The sequence below is a fragment of the Notamacropus eugenii genome, chromosome 3 (assembly GCF_028372415.1).
Source record: "Notamacropus eugenii isolate mMacEug1 chromosome 3, mMacEug1.pri_v2, whole genome shotgun sequence".
Classification (NCBI taxonomy): domain Eukaryota; kingdom Metazoa; phylum Chordata; class Mammalia; order Diprotodontia; family Macropodidae; genus Notamacropus; species Notamacropus eugenii.
The window spans coordinates 170,119,710-170,141,266 of NC_092874.1; the positions used below are offsets into that span (position 1 = coordinate 170,119,710).

General features: G+C 35.3%; 1 protein-coding gene across 9 annotated transcripts in view; it reads left to right on the forward strand.

Annotated features, from left to right (window-relative positions):
- UPF2 (UPF2 regulator of nonsense mediated mRNA decay) overlaps positions 1 to 21,557 on the forward strand; it is a 196,899-nt gene that overhangs the window by 60,152 nt on the left and 115,190 nt on the right. For all 9 annotated transcript variants that reach the window (XM_072653327.1, XM_072653331.1, XM_072653326.1 and 6 more), the window contains 5 exons: positions 12,238 to 12,346; positions 15,643 to 15,756; positions 16,142 to 16,258; positions 18,282 to 18,467; positions 21,228 to 21,431. In XM_072653327.1, the coding sequence (XP_072509428.1) occupies positions 12,238 to 12,346; positions 15,643 to 15,756; positions 16,142 to 16,258; positions 18,282 to 18,467; positions 21,228 to 21,431 (730 nt within the window). The remainder of the gene's footprint in view (positions 1 to 12,237; positions 12,347 to 15,642; positions 15,757 to 16,141; positions 16,259 to 18,281; positions 18,468 to 21,227; positions 21,432 to 21,557) is intronic.

Here is a 21,557-nt window from a genome sequence, read left to right on the forward strand (position 1 = left end):
AGTTTGAGAGACTTTTGGGGCATAGCCAAGATGATGAAGTAGAGAAAGCACTCAGTTGAGCTCTCCCAACATTTCCTTCTGAATAACTTTAAGATAATGCCTCAAATTAAAATTTTGGAGTGCAGAACCAGTAAAAGGTCTGAATGAGACATTCTTTTAGCCCAAGACAATTTTAGAGGTTGGAAAGAGAAATCTGTGAAATAGTCATGGAGGCTGGCCCGGAACCCATGTGGGTAAAACACTAGTGGTAGGACTTGGTGGTGGCAACAGAATTATCAGCAGCTTTGGGAGCTCTCAAGCAAGAGATGGTAAGGGGACCTGGCAACTGGTCAGAAAGAGATTACAGGGGACCCCTGTACTACCTTTGGACTCAGGACCAGATTTTGGAGTTGTTTGACAACTGCATTGTCCATACCCACTTTTGGGTCATAGTTTAAGGGTGGAGAAGAGCATTGTAGTTCATAGGGGAGTGGAAGCCCTGAGAGACAGTATCAGTTTTGGTCCCAAGGGAGTAGAGGCCCTGGGGAGTAGTATTGATTATAGACTTAAGAGAACAGTAAGGACCAAAAGGAACCTCAGAAGAGTGGTAACCACGCCTCTGCCCAGACCACACTACCTTGGAAGCACGGAAAACTTCCAAACTCCCAGAACTAATTCTAAAATTAGCAGCGTGAAAAAGCCTAAAGCTTGAAACAGTGTCCTTCATTCTCTCTCCCCACTGTCTCCCAAAGCCAGGAACAGAACTCTACTTTAAAGTTCAAAAGAAATTGGGTGGGGAAATGAGCATACAACAAAAAAAGAACCTTACCATAATAAGTTACTGTAGTGACAGAAAGATCAAGGCGTAAACTCAGAAGAAGACAGTGAAGTCAAAAGAGCTACTTACAAGACCAATGAGAATTCCTGGAAGAGCTTAAAAAATTGATTTTCAAAATCAGATTAGAGTGGTAAAGGAAAAATAAAGTAAAAAAAATGAGAGCAGAGGAAGAAAATCATGAAAAGACAATTAATAGCTAAGTAAAGAGGCACAAAAAACATTATTTAAAAATACCTTAAAAAATAATTGACCCAGGGGAAAAAGAGGCACACAAATTTACACTGATGATAATAACTCCTTAAAAATTTAGAATTGGTCAAGTGAAAGCTGATGACTCCATGAATCAAGAAACAACAAAACATAGTCAAAAAAATTAAAAAATGAAATGTGAAATATTTTATTGGAAAAAACAACTCCTCTGGAAAATAGTTGATGGAGAGATTAGAATTATTGGACTACCTAAAAACCATTGGACTACCTGAAAACTACCTGGAGGGATAGAAGAATGAGCTTAGACATTATATTTCAATAAATTGTCAAGGAAAAGTACCGTGATACCCTAGAACCAGAGGATAAGGTAGAAATTGGAAGAATCCATTTATCACCACCTGAAACATCTCAAAATGAAAACTCTCTGGGATGTGTAGCCACATTTGAGAGCACCAAAGATAAAATACTTAAAGCAGCCAGAAAGAAACTATTCAAACACAGCAGAGCCTGAGTAAGGATCATACAAGATTTATCAGTTACCATATTAAAGGAGCAAAGGCAAAGGAGCTAGGATTATAACCAAAAGAATAACCTAACCATCAAAACCAAATATCCTTCGGGGGGGGAAAATGGATATTTAACGAAATAGAGGATTGTCAAGCATTCCTGATGAAAAGACCAGAGCTGAAAAGAAAGCTTGTCATTCAAATACAAGACATGAGAAGCATAAAAAGGTAAATGTAAAAGAGAAATCTTAAGGGACTCAGTGGTTAAATTGTTTATGTTCCTGTATGGGAAGATGCTACATGTAACTCTGAAGAGCTTTATCATTATTAAGACAGTTAAAAGTTAAAAGACACAGAGGATGTGGGTGTGAGTTGATTATGTTGGAATGATTTTAAAAAATAAATGAAGGGATGAGAAAGAGGAATGCCCTGGAAGAAAGGGGAAGGGAGAAGAAGAATAGGGAAATTCTCACACATAAAAGAGGCATGCAAAGAAGAGCTTTTATAGTGGAGGAAAAAATGATGGTAGGGTTAGACAGTGCTTGAACCTCACGTCTAAATTGGTTCAGAAAGGGAAAAATATATACAGACGGTACTTGCTTTATGAAAATTGGTATTATGAAAGTTCAGCTTTATGTAAGGAATTCTGAAAATCTTTTCCACTATATTATATATATGTATATGTATATATGCCTATATTAACTTTATAATGCTGTCTGTCTTTTCGCCTGCTTCTTGGCTAGGTGCTCCACAGCCTCCAGCCTTTCCTGCTCTCCTTCCCCCCAAAAATAACCTTTAAAAAAAAATCCCCTTCCTGTGAAAGCAGAAGAGACTGCTGCCATCACTGGATCAAGGGCTTGGCTTGAATCTTTTGGCACTAAGAGATCAGAGCTTTGTTCTTTTTCACCCTGCCTGCATGGCAGGCTTGGCATGTCTTTTGTCTTTTGTCCATGCTTGACTACTGTATATCTGTGTCTGGCCCTGTGTATTTTCTCTCCTTTTGTCTATGTCTAGTCCTTATATGTCTGCCCCCTGCATATTCTTGCTCTTGGTTATGGCCAGGCTTCCACGTGCTTGACTGTAGTAGATCCCCATGTGTTTCTTCTACTACTCTTGCTTCTTTGACCCCAGCCTCTCTGTGCCCTTGAATTGTGTGCTGGTCCCTTACTTCCAAGGGTGAACAAGCTCTCTTCCCCATTTGCCATGCAGGCAAATTCACACTACATAAAAATTACTTCATATAGAGGTCTGTCAAACGGTCCACTTAAGTAAAGCAAGAACTATCTGTATGCATTCTCAGTTGGTAATAGAAACCTATCTTAACCAACAGGGGAAGGGAATAAGAGAAGGTGCTGGAAAGGGGGCATTGATCAAAAAGAGGGCAGATAAGTGAAAGCAGTGGTCAGAAGCAAAACAGACTTTAGAGAAGGGACAGGATAAAAAGAAAGAGGATAAATAGATTATAGAAAGGGAGGGAAATGCTCATAACCGTGAATGGGAATGGGAAGAACTGAGCCATAAAATGGAAGCAGGTAGCTAAATGGATTAGAAAGTAGAATCCAGCACTATGTTTATAAGAAACATACTTGAAACAGAGTTATAGACCTGGAGCTGAATCTACTGTGCTTTAGTTGAAGTAAAAAAGGCAGGGGTAGCCATCAGGATCTCAGATAAAGCAAAAGCAAAAATTAGCCTCATGAGAGATAAGCAGGAAAATACATCTTGCTAAAAGGCACCACGGACAGTGAAATGATAGCCGTACTAAACATATGCACCAAATGGTGTAACATTCATATTCTTAAAGGAAAAATTAAGTGGGTTACAGGAGAAAATAGACAGTAAAACTATACTAGTGGAGGACTCCAGCCTTCCCCTATAGCAAGCATGTGTGTGTGTCTGTGTGTATTAGTTGTGCATGGTACCTTCACAAGAAATTGGTTAGATATTATGGCATAAAAATCTCACAGCCAAAGACAGAAAAACAGAAATATGAAATGCATGCTTTTGAGACTATAATGCAATAAAAATTACATTCAATAAAGCGCTATGGAAAGAGCAATTAAAAATTAGAAAAAGAATAATCTAATCCTGAAGAATGGGTGGGTTAAAGAATAAATCATAAAACAATAAATAATTTCATTAAAGAGAATGAAAACAATGAGACAATCCACAAATTTATGGGATGCAACTAAAGCAGTACTTAGGGGAAAATGTATATCTTTAAACACCTACATCACTAAAAAAGAGAAAGAACAGGTTAGTGAATTGGAGATGCAAATAAAAAACCTAGAAAAAGAACAAATCCCCAGTTAAACACCAAAATGAAAATCCTGAAAATCAAAGGAAAGCTTAACAAAATTGAAAGTAAAAGAAACAAAAAACAAACCCTGAATTAATAAACAGAACTATTAGCTGATTTTACAGGGGGGGGAAAAAACCAAGAAAATAGATTAACTATAGGTTAATTTGATTTTAAAAAAGGAAGATCAAACTACCAGTATCAAAAATAAAGAAAGGGTTCCTTTACTACCAGTGAAGATAAAATTAAAGCAATTGTTAGGAATTATTTTGCCCAATTATATGCCAGTAAAACTGGCAATCTAAGTGAAATGCATGAATATTTACAAAAACATATACTGCCCACATTCACAGAAGAGGAGACAGAATATTCAAATAATACTGTCTTAGAAGAAGAAATTGAATAAGCCATAAATGATCTTCATAAGAAAAAATCACCAGGATCAGATAAAAGTAAATTCTACCAGATATTTAAGTAACATTTAGTCCCAATACTGTATAAATTATTTGGAAAAAATAGGCAAAGAAGGAATCTTACCAAATTTTTTTTATGATACAAATATGGTTTTGCTATCTAAAGCAGAGTTTTCTTAATAATGTTCAGTTTTTCAGTTGTGTTTCTGACTCTTCGTGACCCCTTTTTGGAATTTTCTTGGCAAAGATACTGGACTGGTTTGCCATTTCCTTCTCCAACTCATTTTACAGATGAAGAAACTGAAGCAAACAGTTATTAAGTGACTTGTCCACAATTACACAACTAGTAAGTGTCTTGAGAGCCAGATTTGAATTCAAGTCTTCCTTACTTCAGGCCTAGCAATCTATACACTGCACCATCTAGCTGCCCTCCCTTTGAGATTACCTTCCATTTACATTGTGTAATTTTTGGCCTGATTACCTCCTCCATTAAAGTGTTAGCTTCTTGAGGGCAGGGACAATGTTTTTGCCTTTCTAAGAAAGTGTCTTAGGCCAGATTTGAACTCGTGACCTTGAGTTTTCCTGAGCCTAGGCACACACTCTTTGGTTTTAATATCTGAGACAGAGGGAGTAAAAATGAAGAAAGAAAACTATAGACCAATTTACCCAATGAATATTGTTGTAAAATGTTAAATAAAATACTAGTATGGCAGTTACAGCAATGTCATAAAGATCATATCTTATGACCTGGTGAGAGTTATGCCAGGAATGCACACCTGGTTCAGTATTAGGAAAACCTATCAATATGATTCACCATGACAATAATAAAAACAAAAATCATTATATTACTAGATACAGAATACATTATATTACTAGATACAGAAAAAGCCTCTGACACATACAGTACCATAGAATTGGAAACAGTGGGGCCTTTCTTAAGGTGATAAGAAATGTCTGTCTAAAACCAAGTGCAAGCATTATCTCTAACAGTAAAAAACTTGAAGCCTTCCCAGCAAGATTAGGGATGAATGTCTGTTATCACTACTATTCAGTGTTGTACTAGAAGTGCTAGCTGAAGCAAGAGCAACAACAAAAGAAATTGAAGGAATAAAAATAGGCAATGTTGAAACAAAACTGTCACCCTTTGCAGATGATATGATGGTATACTTAGAAAATCCTGGAAAATCAACTGAAAATTAATTGAAACAATTACCAACCTTAGCACAGTTGCAGAATATAAAATAAATCTATTTAAATTACTTGCTTTTCTGTATGCTGCCTATGAAGTCCATCATGAAGAGATAGAGAAATTCCATTTAAAATAACTGCATATAGTACAAAATACTTGGGACTCTACCTGCCAAGACAAAGTCAAGGACTCTACAAACACAAGTATAAAACACTTTTCACACAAATAAAGGCAATTCTAAACATATTCATTCCTCATGAGTAGGTCAAGCCTATATAAGAAAAATGACAATTCTTCCTAAGTTAATTTACTTATTTAATTCCATACTAATTCAGTGACCAAAGAATTATTTTATAGAGCTAGAAAAATAATAACAAAATTCATCCTGAAGAAAAAAAGGTCAAGAATATCAAGGGAATCAAGGAAAAAATTAATGAAGTTGGGCTAGAAGTACCAAATTTCAAACTACATTGCAAAGAATAATCAAAACAATGTAGTAGTTATGCCTTCTACATCAAAACTTAGCCCATTGTGGTTTTGATAGAGTGCAGGTTGGCATAAAAAACTAAATGGTTATTTTTGTGGAGTTTTGCAGAAGCCTCAGATGACACAAAAGTTTAGAAACTCAGAAATGCATATATATATATATATATATATATACATACATATATATGTGTGTGTATATATATACATATATAAACATATGTGTGTATGTATATATATATATATATATATATATATATATATATATATATATAAACTTCTCTGACATGAAGAGAAGGCCCAACAATTTTACTGTGATTTTCTAGATCATGGGGGCATGTTGTGCAAGTGATTACTGTACTGGCTAAAAAATAGAGTGGATCTGTGAGGTACATATAGGTAAACAATACATTATAGTAAATGATTGCAAGTAGTGTTTGATAAACCCAAAGATTCAAACTTTTAGGGTAAGAACTTGGCATTTGATAGAAATTACTCTGAAAACTGGAAAGTAGTTAGGCAGAAACTAAGCATGGGCCATCATCTCACATCTTATACCAAGATAAGGTAAAAATGGATACATTATTTAGACATGAAAGGTGGTGTCATAAGTAAATTAGTAAAGCATGAAGAAAATGTACTTGTCAGAGCTATGGATAAGAGAAAGTTTATGACCAAACAAGACAGAAAGGAACACAGGAAGTAAAGTGATAATTTTGATTATATGAAATGGCACAGACAAAACTTATAAACAAAAATTAGGAGAAGAACAGGAATCTGGGGGAAATTGCACAAATTTCTCTGGGATAAAGACCTCATTTCTCAAATATACAGGGAATGAGCCAAATTTATAAAAATGAGTCATTCCCCAATTGATAAATGGTCAGAGGATATAAATAGATAATTTTCAGAAGAAATCAAAGCTATTTATAGTTACATGAAAAAAATGCTCCAAATCTCTACTGATGAGAGTAATGCAAATTACAACCACTCTGAGATACTACCTCAGTTCAGCTAACATGACAGAAAAGGAAAATGCTGCAGGGGATGTGGAAAAATTGAGATGCTAATGCATTGTGGAGTTGTGAACTAATCCAACTGTTCTGGAGAATAATTTAGAAATATGCCCAAGGAGCTCTAAAACTGTGCTTAAATTATCCTTTGACCCAGCAGTAAGACTGCTAGGTCCATATCCTAAAGGTTTAAAAAAAAAAAAAAGGAAAAAGAATGTATTTGAACAAAAATATAGCAGCTCTTTTTTGAAGTGGCAAAGAGTTGGAAATCAAGGCGATACCCATTAATTGGGGAATGACTAAATAGGTTGTGATATGTGATTGTGATGGAATAGTATTGTGCTATAAAAAAGTGATGAGAGAGATGGTTTCAGAAAAACCTGGGAAGACGTATGTGAATTGATGCAAAGTGAGATGAACAAAATCAGGAGAACACTGTACATCGTAACAGCAATATTGAAAGAATGATCAACTGTGAAAGACTTAGCTACCCTGTTCAAGACAATGATACAGAGCTGTTACAAAGGACTTATGATGAAAAATGGTATCCCCCTTCAGAAAAAGACTTGATGAACTCTGGATGAAGATTAAAGTGTACTTTTTGAACTTTATTTTTCTTATGGGTTTTTTTTTTTTGCCTGTTTTATTTTGCAACATTACTTATATGGAAAAGTTTTGCATGGCTTCACATGTATAATCAGTATCAAATTGCTTGCATTCTCAGGGAGGGAAGAAGAGAATTTGAAACTCAAGTTTTTTAAAGTTGAAAAAATTTGCATGTAATTGGGAAATATTTAATGAAATAGATAAAAAAACCAAATTCGTTGAGATTTTAAAAAATTGTTTTATAGATATATTTAAACAGCAAATTTGTACCCTATGAAGTTATTAAGACAGTGACAGAATTGGGAAATAACCTTGCTTCAAATCCGACTTTTGCCTGTTATTTGTGTTTGGTTACTTTATAGCCAGGAGATTCAAGTTTAGCAGCTTATTTCAAGAATTTTTCCAATATATATCATGTCCCCTTCAAAAGTAGAACCAGAAAGTTTCCTTTTTTTGTACTTAAACAACTTTACTTGCCAGATTCCAGGGTAGTCCCCTGCATTTCTTATGTTGGCAAGTTATTCTACTTGAATATTTTTATTTTGGAAATATTAAAGTTGTTTTTGTTCAGTCATTTCAGTCATTTTCTACTCTTTGTGAACTCATTTGGGCTTTTCTTGGAAAAGATGCTAGAGTGGTTTGCCATTTCCTTTTCCACTTCATTTTATAGACGAGGACATTGAGGCAAACAGGGTTAAGTGACTTGGGCAGGGTCATATGGCTGGTGTCTAAGATGGCACTTAAATTTAGGTCTTCCTGCCAGGCCCATCCTTTATCCATTGTGACATCTAGTAACACCTAGTTTAAAATGACAACAGAAAACCTTGGCCATCTGATAGTAATACCTAAAGTGACATTTTTATACTAGACACTTGCCACTTGATGGTGCTAGTGCATTAGAAATGTTTACATTTCTATGAAAAGTTAACCAGGAGAGCCTTCTGAATTCCAATTTGACAATTATTGATTGCAGCCTTTTCTTTATTATACTTCACTTATTTAGCATCATCCTTGCTTTTTTTTTTTTTAAGGAAACTTTTGCATTCTTTAATTGAACTGTCACGATGTACTTTCACATTTAATTTTTGTTAGGTGTTTTGAATGGAGAAAAAATTAGTAGCTTTCTATAGTTAGATGTCTTTTTCCAAAGGAAACTCAACATACTTTTAGGGAGATGATTGAGTGGAAGATAACTATAAATATATGTCCTCTTTTCTTCTTACTTATAAACTCCCAAAAACATAACTCTTAACATCCTGAAATCTGTTGCTTGATATTATTTTTCTGTAGTTAATGGGTATGGGGGGGGGGGGGTATGTGTTTACTAACTTGATAATCATTAACTACAACTAGTTTACTTTGAACATATACTCCTTCAGACCTTGAAAAATATAGCATTTTGTTATTAATTAACTAAGGAAAAATCCATTAGAAAGTTGATTGGAATAACTAAACATCTCTGACAATTTAATAGAAATGTCTTGTTTTTTAAAATATCCACTTTGTCCTATAAGATTATGAAATTAATCTTTTAAAGCTGGTTTGAGTTTACCTTTTCTGATTTCTGATTTATCATAGATTTCCCAAGAATAAGAAACCATAAGATTATATTTATAACAGTATATTTATAATAATGTATTAATTTACAATAACAGAATAAATTTACAATAATTCATATTATGTATTATAGGTAAAGTCAACAAGATTTCTGCTTTTCATAAACTTGCAGTGTAAAGCAGATAAAATATGCATGAAGCTTGTACGGATACTGAATGCTTTAAATGTACAATAATGTACCATTAATTTGTTTTAACGGAGTCCGTCCGTCCGTCCTTCCTTCCTTCCTTCCTTCCTTCCTTCCTTCCTTCCTTCCTTCCTTCCTTCCTTCCTTCCTTCTTCCCTCCCTCCCTCCCTCCCTCTTTTTTCCTGAGCGAAAATAGTCCTGAATTTCAGATTTAGAGAGGAACTACTTGCTTGGAGACAAATTGGTGAAATTACTAGAAATAGTGTTGCAACAGAAAGATGGTGGTCTTAGCCTAGTTGTTATGTAGCTCAGAGCAAGACCTTAGAAGCCGTCTAATTCATGGTCCTCGTTTTACAGATGAGAAACCTGAGACCCAGACAAATTAATGAGCTTGCCCACGGTTACCAAGCTATTAAATGTCAGAACTAAGTTTTGAACCCTGTCCCCTTTACTCCAAATCCAGCACCCATTTCACTGTGCTTCATACATCATTACTTTAAAAATTTACACTTCTGTACATGTACCCTGCCTTAATAACCACCTTACCACCTTGAATTTATTTTGTATGTATTTGTATATGTTGTCTCCTCAAAAGAATGTAAGCTTCAAGAAAGAAAGGATGGTTTTATTCTTTTATCTTAATATCACTAACACCCATTGGGGTTGGGCACATAGTATGGTTTTAATACATGCTTTTTTTTTTTGATTGTTTGATGTAACAGTTCTATCAAGTAGATCAATGTAGGTAGAGAATAGCCATCCTCCACAAAAGTAATCCAGATTTTAGGACCATCAGTTTAAAATTGAAAGAGACCTTGGAGGTCATTCAGTCCAGTCCCTTAATTTTATAGGTGATGAAACTTAAGTCCCAGTGAGTTTATGGGTAGTAAATAACATCAGTCACATTAGAATTCAGGTCTTTGACTCTAAATCCAATTCTAAATCCAATTACTCCTACGTGTGGATAACAAAAATATCTTTGTTTCACAGATTATAGGTTTCTTGATTTGTTCAGGTTCCCTTACATAGGAAGTATTGGCTGATTATTTGAATCTAAGGCAGTTAGGTGGCTCAGTGGGTAGAATATCAGGCCTGAAGTCAGGAAGACTCGTTTTCCTGTATTTAAACCCAAGCTCAGACACTCAAGAACTGTGTGACCTTGTCCAAGTCACTTGACCCTGTTTGCCTCAATTTCCTCACGTATAAAATGAGCTGGAGAAAGAAATGGCAAGTATCTTTGCCAAGAAAACCCTTAATGGGTCACAAAGAGCCAGAAACAACTGAAAAGCGACTGTATAACAACAAATTCGAATCTAGGCCTCTATTTTTAACTCTAGCCTTTTTTCACTACATCATGCTGCCTTTCAAAATCAGCTATGTAGGAGGTATATAATACATGGCAGCCCCTTGAAGAGAGTGAGCTAGGCTCAAGTGTGAAACCTGGAGACCTCTCCAAGCCTTTCTTCAAAGCTGAAAGCACTTAACTGTTGTCAGAGTCATAGTGCTGGACCAGCCTCCAGAAAGTCTTCTTGGAGTAAGTTGTATTTGAGCCAGGTCTGTAGTAGCTAGGGAGAGCAGTAGCAATGGGTAGGACATCCAAAGTAGCGAAGACAGTGAGCCGAATCAGGCATACAAAGCCCAGGGAAGTCAATGAGGAACAAAGTGCAAGTAGTTACGATTGACTAAACAGAATGGAGCTGAGAGGGAGAGTCGATAAAAGTAAACATTTTGATGACTCAAGGCTTGCACTGCGATCATAGTTTACTGTAATTTTCAGTAATTGGCTTACAATTTTGTTCTTACATAAGCTTCCACCTGTTATGCTTTTAAAAAATATTGTTTTTTTATAATTTTCATTCTTTTTTAACCACTTTGTTATCAGTCATTTTTGGCTGTTAGAGTGCAGCTTAACTCCATCTCGTATGTTTGTTCTGATCAGCTGTGAGCCAGGCAGCCAGCTAGGAAGCTTGTTAGAACTATATGTAAAGCAAGAAAAATAGGCTGTAAATGAGAATTTTTCTCTAAATTAGCAAATAAGCTTTAGTGAATGAATATATTTTGTCTGCTCAGATACCTTTCTGAGGAGGGTGGAAGGGGAAAGTTTTTATTTTTTCAATATTGCTGTCTTCCCAAGTGATACATCTTTCACTTCCCTTAACAGCCCCAATAGAACCCTCCCTTGTCACTAGCAAGTACAGACAAGCAAAACAAATCACTGCATTGGTGGTTTGGAAATACATGCCTCAGAGGTCGTTTGTTTCTTTCTGTTTTTCAATCATGTTCCGGATAATTGAGCTTGTGAGATAAGTAACTTGGATAGCTTTAAGTGTTGTTATTGATAAGCTTTTTTATTCTATACTCCACTGCAGTGCTTGATTATCTGTGAACTTCTTGTTGCTACATTGTCATTTGGTGGTTATAAGGCAAATGTTTAGACAAGGGGTGGGGAATCTGTGGCCTCAAGGCCACATGTGGCTTAGGTCCTTGAGTGCAGCCTTTTGACTGAGGTTGATATACAGAACAAATCCTTTTACTAAGAGATTTTATTAATTTCACTTAAGTCAAAGGGCCGCACCTGACAGTCAAGAGAACCACATGTGACCTCGAGGTTGTAAGTTCCCTATCTCTGGTTTAGATTGTTTCAAGGTTTTATGTATTTTTCCATTACAGTCATTAATAATTTTGAATATATGTCTTCAATAAAGTTGTAAATATACACCATAGCATTATACCTTTCAGAAAAGAACTTTGAGTGTTTAAATGTAAAAGGGATCAATGTTTTAAAATTTTCTATAAATTATTTACTTTTGTTGTAGTTTATTGTGGTATCTGCTAATATGTAGTCAGCATATGCCTTATTACATTCGTCATAATTGTGTGAACACTTAAGGAAACTTATGTTTAAAGGAATTAACTCTGATATATCCTTTATTGTATGCTCTATGTAATTTTTACAGATTGGATTTATTACCATTTTATGCAAGATTGGTTGCTACATTACATCCTTGCATGTCAGATGTTGCAGAGGATCTTTGTTCGATGTTGAAGGGAGATTTCAGATTTCATGTATGTATTTTTGCTACTTTTTTTCATAATGTCTACAGGTTTAGTTAAAAAATACCTGCTGATCTTTTTGATATAGTGTTATCTTTCAGATTGTACAAATTTGCTTAACAACTCAGAAAATGAGAAATTCTTAAATTGGTGTATGATAAATAATGGAGGGATCTTCTGAAGTTATGGCAGTTAGTGAATTCTCTGCCACCTCCAAGATCTTGGGCTGCTTCATTGTTAAGTTTTTTTCTGGTTGAAGACAGACTTCATTATCGTCATCATCATCATTATCATCATCATTATTATTTAAGCCTCAGAATTTACCCTGGCTCTATTATATGTTTATGTCAACAAGTTGCTTAGGTATCTGGAGACCCAGTATTCCCAGTACTCAGTTTTTGAGGGCATAAGAAACTCCATAGACCCACAAATTATAATGAGTCTGTCACTATCTTATTTTCCATTCATGCTTTTACCATGTAGTTAAGATATTTCTCTTTAAAAATTTCAAGGTCAATTTTTACGGGAGATTTCTAAGTGTAACAGTCATATCTGAATAATAGAAAACCAGGAGCTGATACTATACTTGGTGGGTTTTGGGAACTCTGTTCTTTGCTTTCTAGGCTCCTTTGTGCTCTCAGATGAACTGCTATGCTAACTGGTAGAACCAGTGCAGAAGAAAGAGAAAGAAGGCCTGGTTTTCATCCCTTTTATGCTTTTGTGACCTTGGACAAATCATTTTAAGTTGCTAGGCTTTAGTTTTCTCATCTATAATATAATGGGCTTGGATTAGATGATCTTTAAGGTCATTTCCAACTTCAAACCCTGAGATTCAGTAATTATGCATCTCTGAAAAGGTGACTGCTTAATGAAACTGCCCGACAGTAGTCAGAGAAGTGGCCAGATAAAGAGAGGGATGAAATGAGCAATTATGAGAAGGAGGAACAGGATAGTAACAGACCCTAGAAAAACTGAATTCCTCAATCATAACAACAGTCTGATGTTAGATTACTTTTTCTTAAAAAGGTTAAATACTTTTAAGTTCTCTATAAAGGACTATTCACATTCCTCTATTGTAAACATTTTATCTTGTCAGACATTATGTGTTTGAAGCAGGATTTGTGAATAAATATTTAACAGAATTTTTGATTGGACCAGGGTTTGAGTAATGGCAAATGACAGGCTGATTTATGTATTTTTATCCATAGGAAATTATTCATTTACATAGACTGTTTCATAGGAGTGGACTTCATTATTAAAAAATATAGTTTAATGTTTCTACTCTGATCCCTTGATTTGTATCGTTATAAAGTTTTTGTTGCAGTGTATCTTTTTCATATAACCTAGTTATATTTGATTCCTTAGCTTCCTTTCCTGTCAGATATCTAGCCAGTTGCCAGATCTTGCTGTTTCCTCCTCCACCCTGTGTTACAACTAATGTCTTTTCTCTGTTCACACAGCTTCCACCTAAATTTGGGGGAGTTGGAGAAGGGAGGGGAATAAATAGTTAAGTACCTACTATGTGCTAGGCATTGTGCTAATTGTTTTGTAAAGATCTCATTTGCAACTCACCAGAACCCTTTGAGACAGAGAGGCACACCATTATGAGGAAACTGAGGCAGAAACAGTTAACTGATTTGCCCATAATCACACATTTAGTAATCTGAATTTGAATTTAGGTTTCCCCAACTCCAGATGCAATGCTCTGTCTGTATTACCTTGCTGCTTCTCATTTGGATCCTTACTACCTTTCAGCTCTGCTGTTGCAGTTGGCTGCATAATTGTTCTTACCTCCAAGAATCTCTGTTTCCCCATTAAAACAAAGCAAAACAAACAAAACAAACCAGAACTTATCCTAGAGGTATTTTTTGCATTTCTTTTTATCCTGAGCACTTAGCAAATTCCTGGCACACAGGCAATGCTTACATGCTAGTTGATTAAATGGCAGCATTGTCAGGAGGTTCTAAGGAGACAACGTCTACAATGTGCTTTGCAAAAGCCTGGAAGATCTGGAGAAATGCATGCTATGGTCTCTCTAGCCAGGGTCAGGGAGAAAACCAATAAGTCTTCATGTCATTTAACTTTTCGAAGAAGTTATTTACATGATTTCCTTAGAGCTTGTATAACCCTGAGACTCGGGTGCCATGGGCATTATCATTCCCATTTCACAGAATAGGAGGCTGAGGCTCTCAGGGAGTGAGAAGGATTTCTTCAGGGCCATGTATAATCACGCAATTTGGCATTTCCCCAGATATTAGTGGCCACCTAGCTCTAATACTTTGGGGATGTGTGTGTGTGTGTGTGTGTGTGTGTGTCTGTCTGTCTGTCTGTCTGTCTGTGTCTGTCTGTGTCTGTGTGTGTGTCTGTCTGTGTCTGTGTATGTGTATGTGTGTAAGGGGCTCTCACCAGCTCCCAAGGCAGGACACTCCACTTCACGTTTGGACGGCTCTCTTAAACACAGCTGGTACATATGATCAGATCTCTGTTTCAATCCATCTTTAACAATTTGGTCAAAAATAGGTCTGACTATGTTAACTTCCCTACTTTACTGACCATGTCAGTGCCTTCCTCAGTACAGACTTTTTTTTACTTCTAGGATAAAACATAAAAAACTCCTGGCTTTTACAGCCATTCACAGTCTGGCCCCAAGCTGCTTTATCAGACTATTTGTGCATTATTTTCCCCGACTCTGTGACCCAGACAAACTGGTCTTTTCTCAATTCCACATGCCTGGTTCTCAGGTTTCTATCTCCCTGCCTCCATGATTGTCCTTTATGCTTGGAATGCATGTGCTCCTTACCTTTGCTTCACAACCTCTCACTTTAACATACAGATAAAGTGTCTTGTTCTTCACAAAGCTGCTCCTGATTCTTCTTTCTCTTAAGGAGACTTTTGTCTCCTTAATTACCTTGTTTGTTTTGATAGAATGTAAGCTCCTTGAGAGTAGGGATTTTCACTTGTATCCAAAGTACGTAGCACAGTGCCTGACACGTAGTAGGAGCATGATAAATGTCTGTCAGTCTACAAACATCACTTACTATGTAGCAGGCATTGTGCTAGAGCTGTGGATTCAAAAAAAGGCAAAAGATAATCTTTGCTGTCAAGAATTCACTTTCTAATGGAGGAGACAACATGCAAGTAACTCTATAAATAAGCTGTCTGGAAGATAAATTGGAAAACAAGAATTTATAACTTTTAAAAATTGGAGTGAGCACAACAGGTACTGATTTTTTTTTTTTCCATCAGAAGAAATTAGCATATTTCAAACTGTTATGTACCTACACTTGTCTTTTTTTTTTTCTCTTTAGGTACGAAAAAAGGACCAGATCAATATTGAAACAAAGAATAAAACTGTTCGATTTATTGGAGAGCTAACAAAGTTTAAAATGTTTACTAAAAATGATACATTACATTGTTTAAAGGTTAGTGTTGGGATCATTCCTTTTGTTGATGGATTTATATGGAAATAAAAACCTTAAAGTGTGATGTAAATGCAAGTTGGTGATAATACTATAAGATGCTGGTGTTCGTTGGTGCGTAATCTCAGAATAGATATAGCAGTGAATAGTAACATTATATTGTAACCCATTAAAAAGGAAATGTTATTATTTCTTTTATCTGTTCTTTTCAAGAATTAGAATTATTTAAGGAGAAAATTTAAGAAATGTTTAATTTTTAAGTTTAAAAACAAAAGTAAAATTTTGAAACTTCTTAAATGGCTGCAGTGGGTCTTTTAAAAAAGAATGTATGGAATTCTAGTTATTCAGTTTATTGGAAAAGGTTAAAAATATGGATGTGTTTTCACAGATGCTTCTGTCAGACTTTTCCCACCACCATATTGAAATGGCATGTACCCTGTTGGAAACTTGTGGAAGGTTTCTTTTCAGATCTCCTGAGTCTCACTTGAGAACCAGTGTTCTTTTGGTAAGAGGAAGAAATCTTTCTTTATTTTTAAAAAGTAAAAATAATTACCAGGATTAGTCTAAGACTTCTTGTTCTTTTATCACAAGCTAGCCATTCCTTGTTGACTATACTTTATTTTTATCCCTGTTTGAGAAATGCTGCCCTTTACAGTTGTAAAGTATTTTGCCTTTCAGTATATCTAGTTGAGGTAATCCAATATGATGAAAATTAGTTTTTTTCTGCCTTTACATGCAAATATTTGAGTCCATCTCTGGCCACATTTCTCTCTCTCTTTTTTAGTTAGAGAACATTAGGCTTTTCATATAACTGTGCATATAATTTAGTTTTTCTTGATTTTTGTGATAGTATTTTAAAATTTTGCTTCTGTCAATTTAATCACTAGAACATTAGCCTGATTTCATAAAAGACATGTTAACTTGAGACGCAACTTAAGTTCTTATTTTCTACTAGTACAGTGTTGAGGAATGGGTTATTTAATTTAGAGCATTTATGATCTTATTCTGCAAAAAAAAAGATTATCAGCAGACTAGAACAGTGGAGTGAATCAAGAGTAATGTAAAAAACTACCCTTAGTTTAAAGATTGAACTGCAGAAGTACAAGGTAGGGGAGAAAAGGTGCTTATACAAATTCTTATAATAAAGATATGGGGTTTTAGTAACCTGTGATATTTATAAATCAGTATTATGATATGGAAATAAAAGATCTAATGTGATACTGAATGGCATTAATATAAATCTGTAGAATGATCGAGGTAATACTACTGCATTTCACTGCATAATTGTTGCACCATGGTTTTTTTCCAGTCCAGAATTGGTTTATAACTTTGATTGTGTAATTCTTGCATGGTATAATTCTTTTCATCAGGCCACTTAAAAGGTAAACAGAACAGCAATGTATTCACCAGTGGCATATGGATATGCATTTATCTTGTGCACGTGCATTGCATACTGTGAGCCTAGAATTCTCAGTGTATGCACATTGTCAGTATATTTCCAAAAGTTCTGTTTTACTAATGGTATTGTCACTCAACTCAATGAAGAGCTGTGTAGGCGTGAGGGGAGTGGGTAGGCAGGAGAAGCTGCCATATGGTAAGACTTGCATCTTCCTGCACTTAGTTAAGCTGTACAGTTTGTCTGCCAGTGATACATTAAAGGGTAAAGCATTTCTTTGTGATTATGGGTAAATATAAAAACTATTCTGTGGACCTCAAGCTGAAAGTGATTGTAAAATTCACTGACCACCATGGAAACAGAACTGTGGAAGGATAGTTTTCAGTGAGTGATAAGTTGGTGTGAGACTGACAGAAACTGAAAGAAAAGTAATACTAGCACAAATTAAAAAAAAAAAAAGATTCACAGAATGGTCACACACATCCCTTTTTTTTTTTTTTGCCGAAAAAAGTTGTTATGAAATCTGTGACAGTTAGGCTGTGAAATTTAGTAGTTCTAGGGAATTCTGACCTATTGAGACTGCATTTGTTTCTGGGTCCAGTATTTTAGGAGTGACACACAGATACAGGGCACACAGATATCCAAGTATCCTCATTCAAGATAGGACAAAAAGAATAAACGGTATGCCACATGAAGGTCTGTAGAAGGATTTGGGATTTTTGGGTCTGGAGAAAAGAGTAGTGGGCTTGGTTAGAAGATGATAGGTAACTTCAGGTATTTGAAGAATTGTCATTGAAAGGACACAGATATTTTTCTTGACACTAGAGGGCAGAGTAGATGCAGGGGGTGAATTTTTAAAAAACTTTCAGCTCTCTATAAGAATCACCTTAGTACAGTTATGTGGAAAATTAGAATAGACTTCTAAACAGAAGGTATTGAATTTCTCATCACTTGAGGTCTTTAAGCAGAGTCTACATGACTACTTGAAGATATTGTAGAGGAAATTCTTGTTCAGTTACGGGTTCAGTTATGAATTGAATGATTTCTAGCTCCCATTCTGAGATTATGATCTGTTTCTATAAAATATGAAGAGTGAAAGATTTTGAAATTAGGCTTGACTTTCTTTTTAAAGGAACAAATGATGAGAAAGAAGCAAGCAATGCATCTTGATGCGAGATATGTCACAATGGTTGAGAATGCATATTATTATTGCAACCCCCCTCCAGCAGAAAAAACTGTGAAGAAGAAGCGCCCTCCTCTCCAGGAATACATCCGTAAGCTCCTTTACAAGGACCTCTCTAAGGTTACTACTGAGAAGGTAAATCATTGCTGCAAGTCCTGCTCCCTTCTCTATGACAGTATAATGTTTGTCTAGGGCTCAATTTGATGGTTTTTTAAATTTTTTTTTTTAATTGACACAATGAGCAGAGTAGCATGTGATTCCATAGAGCACTTGGGATTATTGTATTCATAGCCCATGTAGCAGGGATGTAAATTCTTTGCAGCTGATATTCTATCCATTATTTAAATTGGGAGCCTGAGGTAAAGGATATAGTTTGAAGTTTATTCAAAGTAAGATAGGTGAGATATAGGACTAAACACTTCGTTTCTTTTATGATTTGTTCTATGTATTAAGAGTATATAGAAGTTCAAATTTTAAAGGGCCTTTAAAGACTCTCTGGTCCAACTCCTTAAGCTATAACAATAAGGACATTGGCCTACTAAGGTTAAGCTGACTGACCAATCACATTCCTAAGTAGTGGCAAAACTGGTAGAATTAGAGCTAAAATCCTTTAGTTTATCTCTTAACTCCTAGTCCATTCATTCATTGCTATTTCTGCTGTACCATGTGTCTTCTAGTTGAACGTGAAGAGCATTACACAGTGGTACTAAAAATTGAGGATATTTTTATGCTTTAGGTTGTTATTTTGTTTCTAGGATAATAGTTTCTTGACATAATGAAAAAATTTAACTTTTAAAAATCTAACTTCCAGTTTGCCAGTATTTTAAGATATTTTCTAGTAATTTTTTTTGTCTTGATGCTATTATTATTACTGATATGCAGGCATCTATAAAAACCTTGTCTCACTAATACTTAAAAATTAAAACTTTACTAGTAGAGTTTTTTGGGGAGAAGTACTTGCCAATACTATTTTTTAAAAATATTTTTGAAAATTTTGGGGAAGTTTTGGAATATTTAAGGGAAGGAAAGAAAATTAACTTTGAGGGATAAAAGGTAGCTCAGATAATAAATAATAACTAAGAAAAATCAATCACCATTTATTAAACTTCCAGTGGCCAGTCATTGTGCTGGCCAGACAAAAATAGAAACAATTCCTACTCTCAGGGAGCTTGTGTTCTAATGGGGAAATAAATAGATCTATAAATATGTACAAGAAATATAAATGTATACAAAGTGGTCTGAGAGTGTGGACACTTGGAGTTAAGCACAGGCTTCATGTAGGTGATGTTTGAGCTACATTTTAGAGGAAGATACATACTCTCCAAAACAGATGTCAGTAGGGAGTGGATTCCACGCATGTGGGACAGCAGTACACAGGCACAAAGATGGAACTGATATATGTGGGGAACAGAGAGAAAGCCAGTTTAGCTGGATTGCAGAGCGTAGGAAGTGGATAATGTCCAGTGAAGCTGGAAAGATCGGCTGGAGTCAGGTTATGAACCTGAAACACTTGAAGGATGGCATTGCCTTTGACAGAAATAGGGAAGTGTTTATATAGCTTTTGTTTTCACATCATTCATTTCTGAATATGTCCCTCCTCATATCACTTCTCAGCGACCCATGCTTTGTAAGACAGATTTTTTTAAAAAGAAAAAAATGGAAAAAAAAATTTAGCAAAACTAACACATCAACTATATTCAGTTACATATAGGTATGGATTATTATCCATAATAGTAATTCCTCAGCCATCTTATGAAGGGAAAGGAGGTGAAGCAGTCATATTTAATTGTCTGGGAAAATACTGGTGTGGGAATGTTGCAAAGCTTTTGAAAGTTAGTATTTTTAATGTTCAAAACAAAAAAGAAAGAGAATGTGAGTGGTTGGAGGTAGTGGTAGTACTTCACTTGTAGGATATTGCAAGCTGTTTTAGAATTCATGTTGTTAAGATACATTTCATATTGTTAAGACATTAAAGATTAAAGGAAATTGCAAGTAAATAAATGATCTTGTTGAAAGGAGACCACTGAATCAGTAAATACTGTGATTGAAGAGAGGAACTTAGCAGTTTAGATTCAATTTAGGGCATCTGAGTGGCAAGTACATTGAATGGAGACCTGGCCCAGTGTCAGGAAGTCCTGAGTTCAAATATGAACTGAGATACTACCTTTGTGACCCTGGGCAAATCACTTAACCTTTGCCTCAATTTCCTCATCTGAAAAGTGGGAATGCTGATAGTACCTGCCTCCCACAGGTGTTGGATCCCGTGAGATGATATTTGTAAAACGCTTAGCACATTGCCTGGAACATACTGAGCACTGTATAAATGATAACTGTTAACATTATTATGATGATGTTGATATGTGTGAGAATAGGTTAGTGGAGGTGAGTATTGAGATTGAGAGGTTATCTTTGACTGTTGTCAAGATTAATAGCACTTTTATTTTATTTCCAGAAAAAGTAGTAAAGAGCACAGCTGTAGCTAACTGTGCCCATGGAGTTTCTAATGGTAGAATTATTTTTAAGAGGTGCTATATAGCTGTAGTCTGGAAGTGGTCATTACTTTGTTGTAAGTCATCTCTTAAACAGATAATCCTGGAGATGTTAAAGAAACTCATTCTGCTTACTACACAGTCTCTTTCCAGTTCTCTCCCCTCACCCCCATCCTTCCACTTTATAAGCTGATGCCTGTGTGTTTGCCAGGAAGAAGAATGATTGAGTAGAAGAAGGAATGTTTTTAAAAGTACAGTAATTCTTCAGAGTGACATTGATACATAATGCAAAATTAAAATTATTTTGCATTAATCAAAACGAGATAATTATCCTACTTGATTTTCTAATAAATAACACTGCCTATTAAGTTTTGCAATTAACTTGAAACAAATATTTTTTATTTAGGTACTAAGACAGATGCGAAAGCTGCCCTGGCAAGATCCAGAAGTGAAAGACTATGTTATTTGTTGTATGATAAACATCTGGAATGTGAAATATAATAGTATTCATTGTGTAGCCAACCTCTTGGCAGGATTAGTGCTTTACCAGGAGGATGTTGGAATTCACGTTGTGGATGGAGTACTAGAAGATATTCGACTAGGAATGGAGGTAAAAGCATTTTTTGGAAAGCCTCCAAAATTTGTTCAGGTGGAAAAATTAAAATAAAAATCTTTTAGTTACATAATTTAAAAATATAACTTTGACCAAGCTTTTAAATAATAGGTGAACTTTTGT